The 19,642-nt window shown below is 46.4% G+C and overlaps 1 protein-coding gene across 1 annotated transcript in view; it reads right to left on the bottom strand.

Annotated features, from left to right (window-relative positions):
• Positions 1-10,210, bottom strand: part of LOC146187926 (beta-galactosidase-like) — a 31,287-nt gene extending 21,077 nt beyond the window's left edge. The window contains exon 1 of the mRNA XM_084604955.1: positions 8,720-10,210. Within this exon, the coding sequence (XP_084461081.1) occupies positions 8,720-10,210 (1,491 nt within the window). The remainder of the gene's footprint in view (positions 1-8,719) is intronic.
• Positions 10,211-19,642: the final 9,432 nt, after the last annotated feature.

The following is a 19,642-nucleotide window of genomic DNA, read 5'->3' on the forward strand; positions in this document are numbered from 1 at the left end:
GCCGCTGAGATAGCTTACAATCCACAAGTACAGCCGGCCACCAACTCCCACATCGTCAAGTCCATCAAGAATAGCTTCATGGAGGACGTTGTCGTAAGCTCCTTTTATATCTAAAAACGCAGCAGCTACTAGTCGACGGTGACGCTTTTCGTGTTCTACTGTCGCCACAAGGTCCATGACGCTGTCAATGGAAGAGCGTCCGCGGCGAAATCCACTCATCATATTCGGATAAAGATCATTACTCTCTAGGTACCACTCAAGTCTTGCCAGCACCATGCGGTCCATAACTTTTCCAACACAGCTTGCTAGGGCAACTGGCCGGTATGATTTAAGTTCGAGAGGAGGCTTTCCAGGCTTCAAAAGAGCAACCAGACGGCTAATTTTTCAGTGTTCTGGAACAGTACTAGAAGCCCATATATCATTGAAATAATTAAGTAGTGCAGTTCTACCATCCTTGCCTAGGTTCGATAAGGTTGAATAAGTAATCCCGTCAGGACCAGGTGCAGATGAATGCCGACAAGAAGCAAGAGCGGCGTCTGATTCAGCTATTGTAAAGGGCACGTCGTATTGATCATTCGGCGATGGTGGTGCAAAAACCTCTGAAATTGGTATCTGTGCCTGGTTTGTGCCCACAACCATTTTACAAAAATCTTCAGCTACGTCAACTTCATTGCGGCGTTGGTAAAGGGCCAGGGCACGAAAAGGGTGCCTTTCTCGTGGAGGTGTGCGCAAGCTTCTCGCAACATGCCAGATACGCGACAGGGGCTTACGGGGATCCAGTGATGAGCAGAACTGTCTCCAACGTCGTCGTCCTAACCTCTCCAGGTGGCGCAAAACTTGTCGTTTAGCTCGGCGAGAAAGTGCGAGATCTTGCGCGGATTTCGTTCTTCTGTACTTCCTTTCAGCCCGCCGACAGACCGTGCGAAGCCGCTCGAATTCCACGTCGATGCTGGACACTGACACCGGCACACTAACATAGCGAGTGTTCTCACTGAGAGAGGAAGTAATGAGTCCCTCTATTTGAGATGGTGACTGGGGATCCACGCTTGAAGTCTCCACCGCTGCCCTAAAGGCGGGCCAGTCTGTGTATTGCACACGAGGTGAAGTGGCAGTTGCAAACCACTTGATGCATATGTACGTTGGTATGTGATCACTCCCATGTGTTTCCACATCACTACACCAAGAAACGGAGGGATGGAGGCTTATGGAAACAAACGCCACATCCAAGCAGCTGCTGTAGGTTGTTCCGCGTAGAAATGTCGGTGAGCCGTCGTTTATATTGACGAGATCTTGCGTATGCATAACGGCTGCCAGGTATCTTCCTCTATTGCTCATTATTGCACTACCCCACTGAGGGTGGTGAGCATATACGTAGGAATAAAGGTAAGAAAAATAAAATTAACTCCATTATTCCTTACATAAACATACAAGGCGGCAGAAGGAGAACGAAATGGTTAGAAATAGAACAGCAGTTAAGATTTGGTGAAATCGATGTATATTCTATGTGCGAGACACACATCAGGGACCTGGAAGAACCACCGGGCATACAAGGCTATGTTCGGGAAGGCTGCAACAGAACAGGAACGGAGAAGAAAGGTGGTGTTGTTGATATGCTGATAGACCAAACGACCAATTGACAAAGGGTAAAACCAGCTTGCAAAGAACATGTTTGAGTTTCAGGAACAATGGCAGGTAAGAAGGTATGGCTAGGGGTAGCCTATTTATGGGCCGGGGACGAATGCAAACAGGAAAACATGGACCTAGTTAAATGTCTCGGTGAAGATATCAGTTTGGAGACGGGGCCTATATAATTTTATTGAATGATAGGAATGGATACATTGAGGATCAGGGTAGATACACTGACTTCAACGGGAAGTTAATGCTAAAAATCTGTGAGCAGTTTGACCTATAGTTATTGCGAACAGAGAAAGGAAATGGTGTTCCTGATCAAGAGAAAGAGAGAGGGCGGGGGGTTTCATGCTATCAACATAACAGCATAAGAAGCGGGAGCTTTCGCAAATCAAACTTGTTTCTCTCACACAGGGATGCATTGGACCAACACAGACGAGAGCTGCACATTCCATTTTTCACGAGAGGATCACACGAGAGCGATAGATCAATATGCATTGAAAAGTGGCGGCTGACTTTATCTGATGCAGCCAGCTACAGTAACACACCTCAGTGCAAGTCTACCGAAGAACCCACTGTTACCAGTGCAAGTAATCGAAACCACAACTACGCAGAAGCAAGGCTTCTGCGTAGTTGCGCCACATATCTGAATACGATGATGCACCAACTCGCCCCTCAAGCCGTTATTTTAAGGCTTCAGAAATTAGTAGTAAAATATGTCGTCCCGTTCGAAAGGTTCCTAGCTAAGAAAAAAAATAAAGCAACCTACTCACCTGGTCAGAATAACAGCCATCTCAGGATATATTCACTTTTGTTCACTACGAGCGCAACTGTCATAATAATACGTATAAGCATTTGTTCCCTTTTGACACAGCAAAATTAATCGTCGGAATCAGGCTAATTCCGGCATCGTTATCTTTCTACGCGGCGCATATTGAGTTCTTTACGAGTACGCGGCAGCGACGTATTCGTTTGGGCCCTGTAGTGGTTGATACGATTCTACCAGTGTGCAATATGCTGAGTGTGTTGTAAATTAGTTTCGACTGCCATTGACGAGGCACGTTAATTTGTACACTTGCCCTTTTTGCCACTGCCGGTCTACTTTATTAGTTTTGCTAATATTGTCATCTGGACATATGTGCCACTGATGCATAATTGTCATTGAAATCCTTACTGTTTGCTTTATCTTGCGATGAAATATTGGCATTTAAAAATCTTTCTGAGAACACTTACGACTGCTTACCTGCTGTAAAGGCAAAAGCGTGAATGTCTCACTGTACTTTATATCTCGTTGGTTCGAATCCCTGTCATTAGTTATCGTCCAACTGGACTGTCAGTTGTATGTTATTTGCAATTACAAATTGAATGACCTCGCCGAACGCTCTAATACGAAGGGTGGTGCTCAAATACGAATGGTCATACTGTAAGGAAGACAAAAAACAGACAACACTGCGGCATCGCCATCACCATCGCTTGTCTCCGGCGTCAATCTCTCGCGCTGCAGATGTGCCCTGCGGCTGGAAATTCTATCCTGCTGTGCCCGAACTACTGGCAGCGCTAGACGTTCAACCAAACTAATATTTATTTATTCAAAATACCTTACAGGGCCCAGAAGGGCATTGAGCAAGGGGGGCAAAATAGCGAAGTACAATAGGAACAATTAGTTAAATACAACGCGCAGTACAAGACAGAGTAAAAACAATTAGGATTATACAGGGCAAATATAATGACAAGACATACATCACCGCGAGCAAATGTTAGTAAAAGGTACATAACAAGTGGGACGTTTGCATCGCATGTGCTCAGTACATATCTAAATAATAAGCAGAAGCCATAACAAAAAAGCGAATTGATGAAACTGCGCCAGAAACCAAACCATAATAATTAGTAACGATGAGAAAAAGAACTTATAGGACAGTAAATCCTATAAAATGACACAATGTCAATAAAGAAAATGTTTGTGCAGCTGGTCTTGGAATGGTCTGTAATTGCTGATGGTGCAATACTGTCGGGAAGATCATTCCAAAGAACAATGGCACGTGGAATTGAAGACTTGGGTTCTACCGTGTATGCGATTAATACTGTACTGGTTATGTAGGAGGCGGAAAATACATGTAGGTTCTTCGATGGGCGAGCAAGATGGCCTGGTGCTGTGACGATATTTGTGAAGTAAGCATAAAAGAGCGATGGAGCGACGAATTTCTGAAGGTTCGAGGGAGATATCAAGTTTGATCGTAGTTATGCTGAAATGGGGCTGAACTTTGAAGTGATAAAACGAGCGGCTCTATTTTGCACGGATTCAAGCAAGTTGATTAGGTACTTTTGATGACCACGTAGGTAAAGCAAATTCTAATTGAGGTCGCACTATTGTCAAGTAAGTCACTTTTCTCACGTTATTAGGGGCGTTTCGCAAGTTCTGGCGCAGGTACCCAAGTGATCTTGAAGCTTTGGCACAAATGGATTGAATATGCGTGGTCCATGAAAGATTATTCTTGAGGTGTATACTTATATACTTATAAGTTGATGCCCAAGGCACTATAGAGTACCGTCAATGGTGTACGAGAAATTAGAATTAGTACGCTTGCGAGTAAAAGAGATAACCATGCATTTAGTTGAGTTGAGCATGATTTGCCATCAATTACACCAATTTGAAATGAGGTTCAAGGTAGGTTGGAGAGCGAGCTCATCATCTATAGAATTAATTGAGCCGAAAATGATGCAGCCGTCAGCAAAGAGTCGTATGGAAGAAGATATGTCAATAGGCAGGTCGTTAATGTATATTAGAAACAATAATGGACCAAGAACACTACCTTGAGGTACGCCAGATGCTACATCACAGAGTGGGGAGGTGAAATTGTTAACTGTAGTGAACTGCTAGCGAAAGGAAAAGAAGTTACCAGGCCATGTGTTAAAGAATCTATAGGCACAGAGCAGACAATTTTGAGAACAAGCGGGAATGAGCAACGCGGTCGAAGGCTTTAGCAAAATCTAAAAAGATAGTCATTTTGTAGGTTAGCGTCCATGTTGAAATGCAAGTCAGTCGTGAATTCTAGTAGTTGAGTGTCACAAGAAAAACCTTTCCGAAAGCCGTGCTGATTAGGAAAAAAGAAAGAATTTAGTTCCAAGTGGCAGCAAATGTGAGAAGCGATAATTAATGTGCCCGAGTAGCTTACAGCAAATACAAGTTAGCGAAATGGGGCGGTAGTTCTCCGGTCAATTTCTATTTCCACTTTTGAACACTGGAACGATCTTAGCAATTTTCCAATCAGTAGGAAGCAAACCAAATGATAAAGATTGCTGATAGATAAGGCAAAACATTTCGCTGGAGATCGATACAGTGCTTTTTAATATTTCATAATTAATGTTGTCAACACCAGCAGTTGAAGAGACCTTAAGATTTGCAATGAGATGAGCGATACCATCAGCAGTAACGGTAATAGGGGCCATATATTGATAATCATGATCGGGAACAATGGGTATGTTGGAATGATCTTCCCCCGTGAACACTGATGCAAAATATTTCTTAAATGCTTAATGACAAGCACTCTCCGAAAGCGGTACGTGATCGTAGTTGCATAATGGAAATTGGTTGATAGTACTGTCGGGAAATATCACACGCCAAAACTTTTTAGGGTTGGATTTTAAAAAGGCGGGTAGGTCATGACAAAACTATTTGTTCTTTGAGGCCCGAAGGGCCGAACAGTAAGGTTTCAGACAATCGCTGTATGTTTCCAAGCCTCCGTGTAGATACCAATTTAGCCTTTCTGTACAAACGGTTTTTTTTATGTCTCGATGACGACGAAGAGATCTATTGAACCATGGATTTGTTTTATCATTCGAGACATAAACCAAGGAAACATATTTGCAAACTTGATTAAACTTCATATTTTTATAAAGCATCCAGTTCTGTTCGACGGACCTGTCCGCAAATGAGGGCAGGAACATTTGAATAAAAAAATAGTTAAGTGCAATATTCATATCATTATAATTGGCTCTATTGTAATCGCGAATTTTCCTGGATGCAAGACCTTGAAATGCTAATGGAACATTAAGTTGTAGATGGATGAGCTTATGATCACTAAAACAGTCAAGGAGTATGACTTCGTTAACTGTTTCAGGCCCATTGCAGAAAGCTAAATCTAAAATGTTTGAACCGCGAGTGGGTTGATTAATCACCTGAAAGAAATTAAAGTCTAACATAATGTTGATAAGCTCTGTTGAGGCGTAGCACGATGATGACAAAAGGGATCAATCTATCTGCGGAAAGTTGAAGTCACCAACCAGGTAAATGAGTTCAGCTGGGCGCATATGAATAGCCGAAGTAAGCTGAAGTAATACATGCTGTGGAGTTCGGTAATGAATGAATGATCGGAATTTGGCGGACGGTATTTCGAACGAAGAGCCGGTAATAATGTGGAATGAATGTAATGCTTTTTTGATGGCGATAAGAACACCACCACCTCTTTTACCGGAGCGATCACAGAGATATATGCTATAGTTAACTTTACTGGGTAAAATTTCGTTATCCGCGACGTCTAAGTGCAACCGGTTTCTGTTAGTGCAAAGTATCACTATCAGTATCATCTAAAAATGAACACACCTCTTCATGCTTAGACAGCAGGCTTCGGATGTTAGTAAACGATATTGATAACCGTGGACTGGGGCAACATGAGCTTGACTGAGCTTTTTTTGGAATAGCTGGTAGCCGCACTAACTCAGCTTATGCAGGAGGGCTGGGCGAAAGGAGAAATACCTCAGCAGTGGAAAACGGCTGACTTTATTCTTATACTCAAGCCTTGTAAACCGCTTCGGATAGACAATTTACGGCCAATATCCCTAACATCATGCTTGGGAAAGCTACTAGGGCATATTATCCTAACCAGGTTCACCAAATATATCGATAGACACGACCTTTTCCCGCGGGAAATGATAGGCTTCCGCTCTCATCTCTCGACTCAGGACCTCATGGTCCAGTTGGAACATGACTTTATCCGGTCCAAGAGCAAAGATGCTAAGGCCATCCTTGGCCTCGATCTAAAGAAGGCATTTGATAATATCTCGCACCAGGGAGTCATGGACGGCCTATCAGCATTGAATGTAGGGACAAAAACATATAACTATATCAAAAACGTTTTGAGTGGGCGTAGTGCCCGCTTTATATTCCGCGATAGCACATCGTCACTTTTCCCTCTGGGCAGTAGGGGTACTCCTCAGGGCTCGGTACTCTCGCCTCTTCTCTTCAACGTAGCAACGGCAAAATTACCAGAACAACTACGACGTTACCCTCTTTTAAATTTTAGTATTTATGCTGACGACATTACACTATGAATCAGCCGGGGTAGCGATGCCGTAATTGAACACACGCTACAAGAGGCGGTGGACACGATCGTGCGGTTTGTAGCAGAACGTGGACTTACATGCTCGCCGGAAAAATCACTCTTCATTTACGATTCACGGTGCTTGCGGAACGAGCGTAAAGTGGATATACAGATTTCGGTACAAGGACATCAAGTTCCCCAGGTATCGCAGATCCGTATACTAGGCCTCCTTCTCTAAGATAATGGCTACAACGGAGAAATTATTAAGAGGATTGAGCGGCCGGGCGAAATTGGGTATGCTAATTTAGGCCGGACGAAAGTTGGGTATGCTAACAATTTAATAGAAGGGGTAGCAAAACGAAGATTACGACGCAAAAACCCAAGAGTGCGATTAGCGTTATTAGCGATATTACTTATATGTAAGGACCAATTTAGGCTATGTGTTAGGGTAATGCCTAAATACTTACAGGTGGAAACGGGAGACACTTCAGACACTCTAGTCACCCCAGGTGACTGGAGAACGAGGGGAAGAGTATTTATTAGCATAGACGAATTGTTCTCTGTTAGTCAAAAAGTTTCGAAGCTATTCAGTCAACAAATGGTTAAGGTTTAGGCGCCAGAGTTTTAGCAGTAATCGTTTATGCGGAACTTTAACAAAAGCCTTTTCAAAGTCTAGTAAGAGCGCGTCAACAGAAATATTTAGGTCAAGGTTAGGACTAAGGTCGTTAATAAAAAGGGCTAGTTGGGAATCACAGGAAAGTCCTTTTATGAAGCCATGCTGGTTAGGGTGAAAATAATTGATCGAAACAAGAAATTTGACTATGTGTGAATAAATGACATGTTCCATTAACTTCGAGCAGACACTTCTGAGAGAAATGGGACGGTAGTTTTTATATGAAGAACATGGACCTTTTTGGGGGACTGGGACGATCTTGCCGATTTTCCAGTCTTGCGGAAGTACACCTGATGAAAAGGACTGTTCGAAAAGGTGGCATAAAAAGACACTAACAATATTGTTAGTAATTTTTACGGCTTCTGAGTTTAGGCCATCAATACCAGATGTCGATGTGACTTTCAGTGACTCAATTAATTTCATTATTTCGTTAACATCGAACAAAATGTCTTGCATGGCTGGGAGATCTAATACAGGGAAGTTAGGCATTATAGTGTCGGGTTCTTTAGTAAAAACTGAGCAACAAATGTGTTAAGAGTGCAACTAACATCGTGTCCTGGAATGGAGTTATTGTCTTCGTCGAGTAACGTTAGTGGCATGGGACGTGTAGGGTTAATAGTATTCCAAAACTTCTTGGGGTTGGCAAGCAGCATGGACGACAATACAGTAGAAAAAAATAAACGTTTGGTTTGGCTGAATTGGCTTGCGTTTGGCTGGAATGGCACGCAAATTTATCAGCTCTCTGATTTTATTGATTGGCTTCGATACTGCAGCGTCACACTGCAGGACTTGCCGCTGCCTTGACGTAGATGCTAGCATCACAGGCGATTTCGCTCTGTCAAGGTCAAGGTGCATCATGAATCGTGACTGAGGCCAAATATCAAATGTTTAGTCATAGAAGACCCTAGTCATGCTATCATGTAAAGGCACTGTGTCATGACTATGCTTGCAAATACTGTTAAAGCCTTTCTATGGCTCCATGGGGAAGACAAAATTTCACTTCGGGTAGCAGCTCCTAAATGGGCACTTTCGCGTTGACATAACATTTTTTCGTCTCGAATTTAACCTTTCCCTAAGCGCGACGAAGATATATACGTACCTTGAAATCGTGGTTTAAGCTTCCGTAGTCCTCTCTTCCCATACTCTCCACGAGAATGGTCAGGACATCCCCCTTCTGTATAGGAACATTGTTGCTGTGTCTGGTGTACCCGTCACTTACGGCGTGGTTGTAGAAGATGAACAACTTTCCACCTGCCCTCACGTAAGCCCGATCGGCCAGACCGGGTAAGTGCAGCGTCCCTTTCCCATCAGTCTTCACGGTAACGATGGCTTTGTGAAAGAGGAACCCACCATCCTGTTCCATGTATTCAAACGCCACTGGATTAGTCCAATTTTTCCGTTTGAGCCAATCCTTTACCCGAAAGTGATTCATCACTTCTTCCAAGGACATGTAATCATTCATCTCAACACTGCCGACCTGAAGCTTTGTCACGTTCTGAGGAACGTCCCCTTCGGGCGCACTTCCATGCATGTACCGCAATGTTACATTCCGGATGTTGTAGTACATTGGTCGCATATCACCTCCCTCGGTAATGGGAGCACCGTAGTCGTAGCTTGTAGTCAGTGGAGAACCCCGACTCTTGGCCGCCGTGAAGCCGAAGTTGGTGCCTCCTACGAACATGTAAAAGGTGACTGAGATGCCGCGCTCCAACAGAGCTTCGTAAGACCGCACTACGGAATTTGGATTCTGAAAGTTGTGTTTCCAGCCCCAGTAGTCCATCCAACCGGTGTAGTACTCGCCGATTATCATGGGCACCGGTTTGGCGTTCGCCTTCTTCACAATGTCCAAGCTTTCGTCAATGTCCCACGTATGTTTGAAGTTAAAGGCCGCGATGATGTCCCGGACTTTGTCGCATATGTAGTTCTCGGCCAGGGCAAAGTTGGTGCGAAAGTAGACAACGTCCTTTCCCAGGTGGGCCTCCAACACGGACAACAGATGTTCCATGTAAGTCTTGTCACACTGGTCATAGTGGCCGTACTCGTTTTCCACCTGCACGGCGAATATGGGGCCTCCGTTCTTGTACAAGTAACGTTGAAGCATCGGCAACAGCTTGTTGTACCAAGAGTCCACAGCGGAAATGAACGCCTTGTCCATGGTGCGGTAAGTCATCTCCCGTTTCTGCCTGAGCAGCCAGTACGGAAGCCCGCCATTGCTCCTCTCCCCGCAGATGTACGGCCCGGGGCGTGCCAAGGCCAGCAGACCTTGTTCCTGAATCTCGTTGAGAAAGGACTCAAGATCGTACATTTCGTGGAAGTTGTACCGTCCCGGTTCTGGTTCGTGGCCGCTCCACTCTATGTAGAAAGAGACGGCGTTGAGACCGGCCATCTTGATCTTGTGCAGGCGATCCCTCCAGTAGGGTTTAGGAATGCGAAAGTAGTGCATTTCGCCAGCCATGAATCTGAAAGGCTTGCCATCTTTGACAAATGTCCGGTTAACATGATCTACACCAAAAGAGCGCTTGTCTGCCTGACAGCACTGGAGAAGTCTGCCGATCACAAAAGCGGACGTGAAAGTCCATATTGAGGCCATGTTTCAAACATGCTCACAGATTCATCCTTCGACCCGTAGTGCGAACCATTGTCGTTGACAGCCAATAAATCTGCTGCATTGCGTGCGGCCTGGTTACGCGAAATTTTATGTTCCTGGCGTTCCAATTCTCGTTCTGTGTTGCCTATTTATTTTCACTTTTCTCTCCTATAACGTAACAACCCTTCCCGTGCAAAGTACTTTTTTTCAATGGTGCAGTAACGTGGGAGACAAATTCATTTCCTGAGAAATTCGCCGAAAGAGACTAGGGCATACATATTTCACTTTCAGTAATAAAGACCTCCAAGTAAAGTAACTGACAGCTTTCTTCCGCGTTCGTTGATTGCGTATTCACTTCGAGTTCACGTCATATGCATATATATCCAACTCCTGTTTTTCTTCCCTTGATACTCGAAAGACGTTGACTGCCTGCGCGTGTCAAGGAGGGCTAGCTTAGTAAGTGGAGAGGAACGGTACCTTGTCATGTATAGTAAATCATAGGCGAGACCTGCGAGCTTCTAAATTCGTGCATAATTTCTTTGAAACGGACACCTATTATTAGGTACCGCCCGAGAGAAGTCAAAATATGCGGAACATACCTCAACGAGCAGAATTTAAAACATTTCGAACAATAAAGAGACACAAAAGAGAAAAATGAAGTGGGTTTGCATCGATAGAATGCCAATTACTGATTAAAAAATCCCCTCTTACTGAAAACAGAGCTATTATAAGGTAGTGAAGAGGAAGAAAAGAAATACCGGCATCGCCGCCACAGCCGAAACGGCCGAGACTCGCAACTACAAATCAAGCGACGCACTAGGGATCCCAGAGGCTGACAAATGCGAATTACGTTGCCCGTTTGAATGCGGCAGTAGGTTTTGTCTCGAATATGATAACACGCTTTTATCATACGTAAACGACGGCGAAAAGACAACGTAAACGTTGCAAGGCAAATACGAAAATATACTTGGAGGCGCCACAGGTGCCCACTTCAGTTTCGGTTATGTTCCGGCTGAGGCACTTCGTGCGGGCTCGGATAGTTTAGTTTTGGACCTGCAGCGCCTGAAATACAAGCTAGGAGCAGCGGTTGTGCCTGGCTCTTTCACATTTGAGCATTCGGAGGCGCGAGCGAGCGAAATCCGCTGCCGCCGACACGCTCCTTCGTTCACACTTCTGAGCCAACATTTCGCCGCCGTCACCGCTTCGACTGCGAGCTCCCGTTAACCCATACCTGACCGCTCGACTGCAGCTACGTACGCCACGAAAAGCATACAAATGCTAAGTGCCGAAGGAAAAACGCATTATTATTCAATTGTTCGCTAAATCATGGCACATGTGTTCCACATACTGTGGCAACAAGAGCTTCAACGGGCTATTTGCAGCACGTTGAGCATACTTGCCGCTCATACTTAGGACAGCGTCAATCTTATTCAAAATTTTATTGTTCCCCTGTTGCATCCTCGCATATTGCACTGATCGCCCGGCGAAAAAAGGGCCCCGGATAAAAAAAAAATACAAACTATAAATTAACGAAGCACCACAAATACATTAAAGAGGTAAAAAAATCAATTTGTAGAAGAAAAAAAGCAACAGCACCAGCGCGATTTGAACTCACTACTTCTTGCTCCGTACCGTTTCGCGATAACCACTCGGCTACGCCAAGATCATTTTTTTCTTCAGAATAGCATTTATTACATGCCTTTAAATGCAGGAAAGAGCTATATACATTATTTACAAAGTGATCAGCCTGTAGGCGAAAAGTCCAATTGAAACATACACCACAAAACACAACTTAGCACAAGTTCACTAAAACGGTGGCAAGGAAAGACAACACATCAACAATGGCAGCCAGTCCGGTTGATATTCACTATCTTCTTAAATGTCTCTAAGCTGGTGCACAATCTGGCCGAAATGGGCACTGGGAGAAACGAGAGGCTCAGCATTCTGATCCAACATACGCGTTTCTCACAGGCTGTGCAGTCCAAGGAGGAAAATTATATCAAATGGTTCTTGGTCATTTTCGGTGGTCATTAAGTAACGCACACTGTGGAAATTCAAAATAAAGTCTTTCTTCAGTGTTATTTGCAGAACATCCCAAAATAATATTGCATCTTTGCAGGCAATAAAACAGTGTTCGATGGTTTCAGGTGTATCACATAACCGGCAATTAACAGAAGAAACGAAAATATTATTTTGTGATGCTAATGCCCCACTTTAACAGGAACAACGATGAAGTTTAAAGAAAAACGTTTTAGTAGATGGCGAGAGCGGCCTTTTGCGCACCCTTTTTAACACATTATACCCCATACAATTAGAATAAAGTGAAGGATATAAGGGAAACGGGAACAACATAGATGTCAATTCTTTGTATAAATTTTTCCATGAAACAGAGAATAAGTACTCATAATGTGAAGAGGAAGAAGTGCACAATGAACATGCCAGTCAGTGGCATCGTGATCGCTGCGCGTGCTGGAGCTGACTGGGTTCGCTGCCGCTGTATTCGCCGCTGATCTGCTCAGTCCTGCTGATCAAGTCCTGTTGATCTGCTGAATAAACCCCCCATTCTTACATTTGGTGGAGGTGCCGGTCAAGATCTATCCTCTCGCCCTGGAACTCCGCAGCCGTGCATTACCACCTCCTGCGATGCCTGAGGACGTCAACCACCAAGCCGTACAAGTTGGCTCGGCCATCATCTGTCCCGGCTCCCTCCGCCAGCGAGATCCCGCCATCTTCAGCGGCACTGACGACCACGATGTCGAGGACTGGCTCACATCCTATGAACGAGTGAGCGTTTACAACAAATGGGACGCGGAAACAAAGTTAAGCAACGTCATTTTCTATCTCACCGGCGTAGCAAACCTATGGTTTCGAAACCATGAAGCGGACATTCCATCATGATCCGCGTTTAAAGCCAGCTTCTCTGAAGTTTTCGGCCGACCAGCTGTGAGGAAACTCCGCGCTGAACAGCGCTTGCGTACGCGGTCTCAGCAAGTAGGCGAAAATTTCACGAGCTATATCGAGGACGTCGTCGACTTGTGCAAGCGCGTTAACCCACACATGTCAGAGGCCGAGAAGATCAAGCACATTCTGCAAGGCATCGATGACGATGCCTTTCAGATGCTGTCGGCTCGTAATATCCGCACCGTCGCGGAAGTGGTCACACTATGTCAAAGTTATGATGAACTGCGGAAACAAAGGGCTATAACTCGCGCGAACACTATGCACTCTGAGTCCCTTGCTGGCCTGACAGATGCAGGCGAACATTCTGCGCTCCTGCCACAAATTAAGACCTACCTTCATACGGGAAGAAGTTGCTCGACAGCTCTCCCTTATATCCTGCCATCAAGAACCTTCCTCACACCTAGCTCCCAGTTTGCGCCACATTATTCAAGAACAGGTAGCTGAATCTCTTCCTCCAGCCCCTCAACCCATGCCTGTTACAGCGCTGTTAACATATGCGGCTGTTGCGGCCCGACCGCCACCTACATATGCTCCACCGCCACCAGCCTACGTTCAGCCGCCTCCTGCGCCTGCGCGAGAGCCTGCGCAGTTTATGCGACCGGCTCCAAGGCCACGTAATCCCTGGCGCACGACGGATAACCGGCCAATTTGTTATATTTGCGGGCTTGCTGGACATATTTCTCGTTATTGCCGCAACCGTCTCCCGGTGTCGGCACCACCTACTCATGGTTCTGCATACTGGCCTCCGACGCCTCAGTATTCCGCGCCTACTGAGCCCCCAGCCCGCCCTCAGTTCTCCCCAGACCGCTCAGCCATGTCCGACCGCCGTTCACAGTCGCCGCGACGCCGCTCTATCTCTCCGATGCGACGTCGTCAGAACGCTTCACATGAGGAAAACTAGAGGCCGCAGTTCCTGAGGCGAGAACTGCGACCCAGTCGAACTTCCCAAGTCCTCATCTGTCGCCGACAAACCTAATTGAAGTTTTCGTCGAGGGTGTTGCTGACATGGCCCTAATTGACACTGGTGCTGCGATTTCGGTAATGGACGCAAAACTATGTCGCACTTTAAAGAAAGTGAAGACGCCAATTGCGGGACTTTCGTTGCGAACGGCCAGCGCTCAGCATATCAAGCCTTTAGCAGCGTGCACCGCTCGAGTAGTCATCCAGAATTCCCTTTATACGATTGAGTTCGTCGTGCTGCCAAGTTGCTCGCACGCTGTAATTTTAGGCTGGGATTTCCTGTCGCGTCATGCTGCTATTATCGATTGTGCTCGAGCTGAAGTGGGGTTCTCGACTCTGCCCGATGCCTTACCAGACGCTGATCAATCAAATTCCGGTGCTAAAGCCCTCGTCGCCGAAGATATCGACCTTCCTCCCTGCTCTTCAGTGCTTGTTCGTGTCGCTTGTGCATCTATTAGCGATGACACCGTTCTCTTCACACCAGCCCATACTTTCCTGCGCCGCAAGTGCCTTCCATTGCCCTACGCAGTGCTCGCTATTTCCGCTGGCCTTTCCATGTTATGGGTCTCTAACCCATTTAACTCCCCAACTGCTTTGCGCCATGGCGAATGCCTCGGAAGTATCCAGCCAATCGCATCTCTTCTGATCTCTGAGGAACCTGACGACACGCCGCACTGTGCCGTGACTGCGCTCAGCCCCCCTTCACCTGCGCCCGCTCCCCCCTCTACAGACTTGTTCCTCCGTTCCATCGATGCCGATCTTCCTCCAGAGCAGCGCACTCAGCTTTTGAACCTACTACATCACTTTCGCTCCTCCTTCGACTCTCATCAAAGTTCTTTGGGTCAAACTTCTACAGTCACTCATCGCATCGACATCGGCACCCACGCACCACTACGACAGCGCCCCTATCGTGTGTTTGCAACCGAACGCCAGGCTATTGAAGAGCAAGTCGACCTAATGATCCAGAATGGCGTGATTCAGCCCTCAAGCAGCCCTTGGGCCTCACCTGTTGTCCTTGTAAAAAAGAAAGATGGTTCTATCCGCTTCTGCGTCGATTAACGCCGCCTTAATAAGATTACGCGAAAGGACGTCTATCCTCTCCCACGCATCGACGATGCTCTCGATTGTTTGCAAGGCGCCGAACTCTTTTCTTCCCTAGATTTACGTTCCGGGTACTGGCAAGTCCCCTTGGAAGCGGCTGATCGCCCCAAAACTGCCTTTGTAACTCCCGACGGCCTGTACGAATTCACAGTTATGCCGTTTGGCCTTTGTAATGCTCCGGCAACATTTGAGCGGATGATGGACACCATTTTGCGTGGCCTAAAGTGGAAGACATGCCTCTGATACCCCGATGGCATTGTCGTCTTTTCTCGTGACTTTGACACACACCTCTATCGTCTGAAGCACGTTTTGACCTGCCTATCTGATGCCGGACTGCAGCTGAATTTGAAAAAATGTCGTTTTGCCGCCCGCCAGCTCACCATTCTCGGCCACGTTGTTTCCAAAGAAGGTGTATCTCCAGACCCTGCCAAACTTCGTGCCGTAACAGCCTTTCCGAAACCGACTTCCATCAAAGATCTACGTAGCTCCCTCGGACTCTGCTCTTACTTTCGCCGCTTTATTAGGAATTTTGCTTCCATTGCTGCTCCCTTGACAGAACTTCTGTCCGGCAGTTCCGACCTTTCGTCGTGGTCGCCAGCGTGCGACGATGCCTTCAATGCTTTACGACACATCCTCACGGCACCGCCTGTCCTACGTCACTTCGACCCCACAGCGCCTACTGAGGTCCACACAGACGCCAGTGGTATAGGGACCGGACAGCTGAACGGGTGGCGCCGCCTCTCGGCGCATCGCTCAATCGCCGGAATGCGCCGGCTCATTGCCAGCGCATTGGAGGGTACTGTTTGTCGTTGGTTTGTGTGGAAATTGGAAATCCTAAGGTTTAGATGACGTTGTGCCTGATTATATCCCCAAGAGAACAGAAAGTTGGGCTAGGTAATTGTGTGAATATGTCAAGTGAAGTGAAGTCTGGTCGAACAAGGCTGGCGAAACGTGGTGCGTTGTTGGCTTCACTGGCAGCTACGCAAACTCGTCGGACGTTTTTAAGTCGATTCATTTCTACAGGTTTCCACAGAAGCATGAGTGGCGGGTGACCTAAGCATGGTTCTTTGAAAGGCAAAGGCACGAATCTAAGCATTTGGTTACTGTGTGGTCATGGAAAGCACCGAATTTTTAAAATTCCGCTTGCTACCGGATGCTCTGTGCCTTCTGTTCCCCAGGAGTGACGGCACGAGAGTCTCGGAGCCGAAGCCGCACTCCATCTGTAGTCACTTTATTGACAATTGTAAATCGAAGTAACCCAACAGCGTAAGTTACAACGCTAACATTTCCCCGCCTGTACCTGTGTACAAGAAAACCCCAGCACGGAAAAAGAAGAGGCAGCTCCACCGTCGTCGTTCGGGCTGCGTTATATCTTCAGTGATGGGCAGAGACAATGCTTGTGTGGATACTTTCGCTGACATAGTCAAAGATAATTTACTTTTTTCTCTTAACAGAAAGAGCAGATATGAGACATAAACAATTCCTATTGCCATGATCTTGTCATTTTTCCTCTTTTCGTTTGTCAACCAATGAAAATGCGCCGAGAGCTCTGCGTTGATACTCTTGGAATTTGTTAACATTTGTTTGTGGCATGTCCGTTTCGCCTAATAAAATCACTCATTTCACAGCTCAATCAATACCGCATGGTCACATAATCTGCTATCGGCTTCATATAAAAGTAGAACAAGAAAGAAAATGCAATTTAATTTGTAGAAACGAGCATAAACGTAGCATTTTTTTTTTAATTTCGAAGGCCGTGTAGCAGCTTTTTTTTTTTTCGCATTCACGTTGGACCTGAAACGGCTTTACGTATTTTCTCAGCAGTGTCCATTCCTTGGCCCCTTCTAAATACATGTGTTTCTCATCGGCGTTTTAGTGAACGTGAGATTTCCTGATTGTGGCGTAGTATGACAAGACCGTTTTACCTCTCAGAAATTGCTTCAAGGTATGGCCAATGTAAACAGATTTAGCAGCAGTCCGTCAAGCTGCAGTGACAAAGTTGTAACAGGAATGGCTTTCAGTTATCCGGATTCCTTTACGTGCAAATCGAAAACTACATACATGGTCGTGTCCCCTCACACTCATCAGGTATCGAGGTCAGCTTGGTATCGGCCCCGCAAGTTCGTGGTACTCTGAGAAAGTAGACCACCTTAGCGAACGAGCCATCAGAGGGATTCATTTCACAATAGAACGCTCTCTTAGTTGTCGGTGGCTTATCTTACAACACATCACACTGTGTTTTTTTTCGATTGTATTTAACAGTTTGACAGTATTGGACTATTGCCTTCAGATGTTCAAGGCAAGTGCGGTCAATCGCATTGAACTTCCTGCGCTGAGAGAACGCTAGCAGGAAATTTTTTTTTTTTCTTTTCACAACCTCCGCAGCATATCGAGAGAAAGGCATGCATAGTATCATATTTTCGAAGTCAGTTAAATGTAGCAGCTCCGACGTGTTCAACAAGAGCATTGCCGTATATGTAAAAATGATGCTGAGGTGGTATTACTCATTTGGCTTGCATTATGATTAAGTTTGATGGTCTCAAGGCCGGGTTCAGTAAGCTATTGTAGCGTAATTGTGCAGGAAGTCCTGGAAGTATATGTGTGTTTGCTTTTCCAACCATAAATAGGATCCTACTTTTGTCTTACTTGTTTATTTTTCTCATTTTACAGCTTTCGTTGCAAGGTTGAAACTGGAATGTAATTTGCTATTCTGCTCTGAATCGTTTGAGCCTGGCTATTACCAAAAAAGACAGGTGCAGCATCTTTTTCATTTTACACGAACGCTGACCATTACAACTACCACTACTACACGGCTCGGCGGTATTTAATCTTCCGACTAGACCTAATATAAGATAGACGCGCAGTGCAGGCGCAATTCCCGTCTTCGAAGTCGCCTTAACAAGGGCCTAACAAAGGTGTTCCTAGCGCATGGTGAAATCACGCGCGCGGCATTTTCGAGTATATAACAGAAATACCATGCGCCGGGCGGTTTCAAGACAAAAAAAAAAAAAAAAAAACACGCACGCCCTGCCGAGAACGGCTCTTTTCTTTTTCAAGATTTCCCCGTCAAAAAATACTCCTTGCGATTACTCAAAGCAGCTCAAAGCTCTCAAAACCACACCGCAAAACGACGGGGGAGGCTCAAAAACGCCTCGCAAAACGGAAACGACTGCGCCGCTCAGCTGCCTCCCCATTCCGCTGTTTCGGCACTCCGCCGCGGGCGGCGCTGTTCCACCGAGGCGGCGGTGGCGCCATACAACGGGCGCCCGGTCCCTATTGGTCTCGGCGCTGTGCTCGCTCAGCGCAAAGCAGGTTGTACTGAATACGTGGTCGCCTATGCTAGCCGTACACTCACGAAGGCTGAATCCAATTACTCTGTCACTGAAAAAGAATGCTTAGCGATTAATTGGGCTCTTACTAAATTCCGCCCTTACCTCTATGGTCGCCCTTTTGACGTAGTGACGGACCACCATGCGCTTTGCTGGCTTTCCTCACTGAAAGACCCGTCCGACAGACTGGCAAGATGGGCTCTTCGCCTTCGGGAATATGATGTCCGCGTTGTTTACCGCTCTGGCCGCAAACATCACGATGCCGATGCACTTTCCCGCTGCCCCCTTACAGCTGAGGTCGCGAGCCTTTCCCCTTCCGACGATTCCCCGCCATCGCTTCACATCAATGACATGCCGTCAGCGCAGCGGCAAGTTCCTTGGATAAACTCTATCCTCGATTTTATCTCCAATCCTACAGCTGCTTCTCCATCGCGTGCTCTCCGCCGCCATGCTTCCCACTTCGCCATTCGTGATAACCTCCTCTACCGCCGCAACTACTGTGCAGATGGCCGCAAGTGGTTGCTAGTTATTCCCCGGCAGCTACGTTCGCAAATTTGTGACTATTTCCACGCTGACCCACAATCCGGTCACGCGGGCGTCTTCAAGACATACACTCGTCTCCGGCTACGTTACTACTGGCGGGGTATGTACACCTTTGTACTCAAGTACGTTCGCTCATGCCTCACCTGTCAACGTCGCAAGCCATCTCCTCAACGTTCTGCTGGAGAGTTGCTGCCGTTACCCAGCGCACCACGTCCTTTCGACCGCGTCGGCATTGATTTGTACGGGCCGCTTCCCTACACTGCGGCCGGCAACCGCTGGGCTATCGTAGCCGTTGATCATCTGACGAGGTATGCCGAAACCGCCGCACTTCCATCTGCCACAGCGTCAGAAGTAGCTTCCTTCATTTTGCAGCGATTTGTTCTTCGCCATGGCGCACCTCGAGAGCTTCTCAGCGACAGAGGACGCGTTTTCTTGAGTGACGTTGTGAAAGCCTTGCTCACCAAGTGCAACATTATTCATAAAACCACCTCCGCCTATCATCCCCAGACTAATGGCCTCACTGAGCGTTTCAATCGTACCC

Source organism: Amblyomma maculatum, chromosome 5 (genome assembly GCF_055883805.1).
Source record: "Amblyomma maculatum isolate TAMU_Amacu chromosome 5, ASM5588380v1, whole genome shotgun sequence".
In the NCBI taxonomy this organism is placed as follows: Eukaryota; Metazoa; Arthropoda; class Arachnida; order Ixodida; family Ixodidae; genus Amblyomma; species Amblyomma maculatum.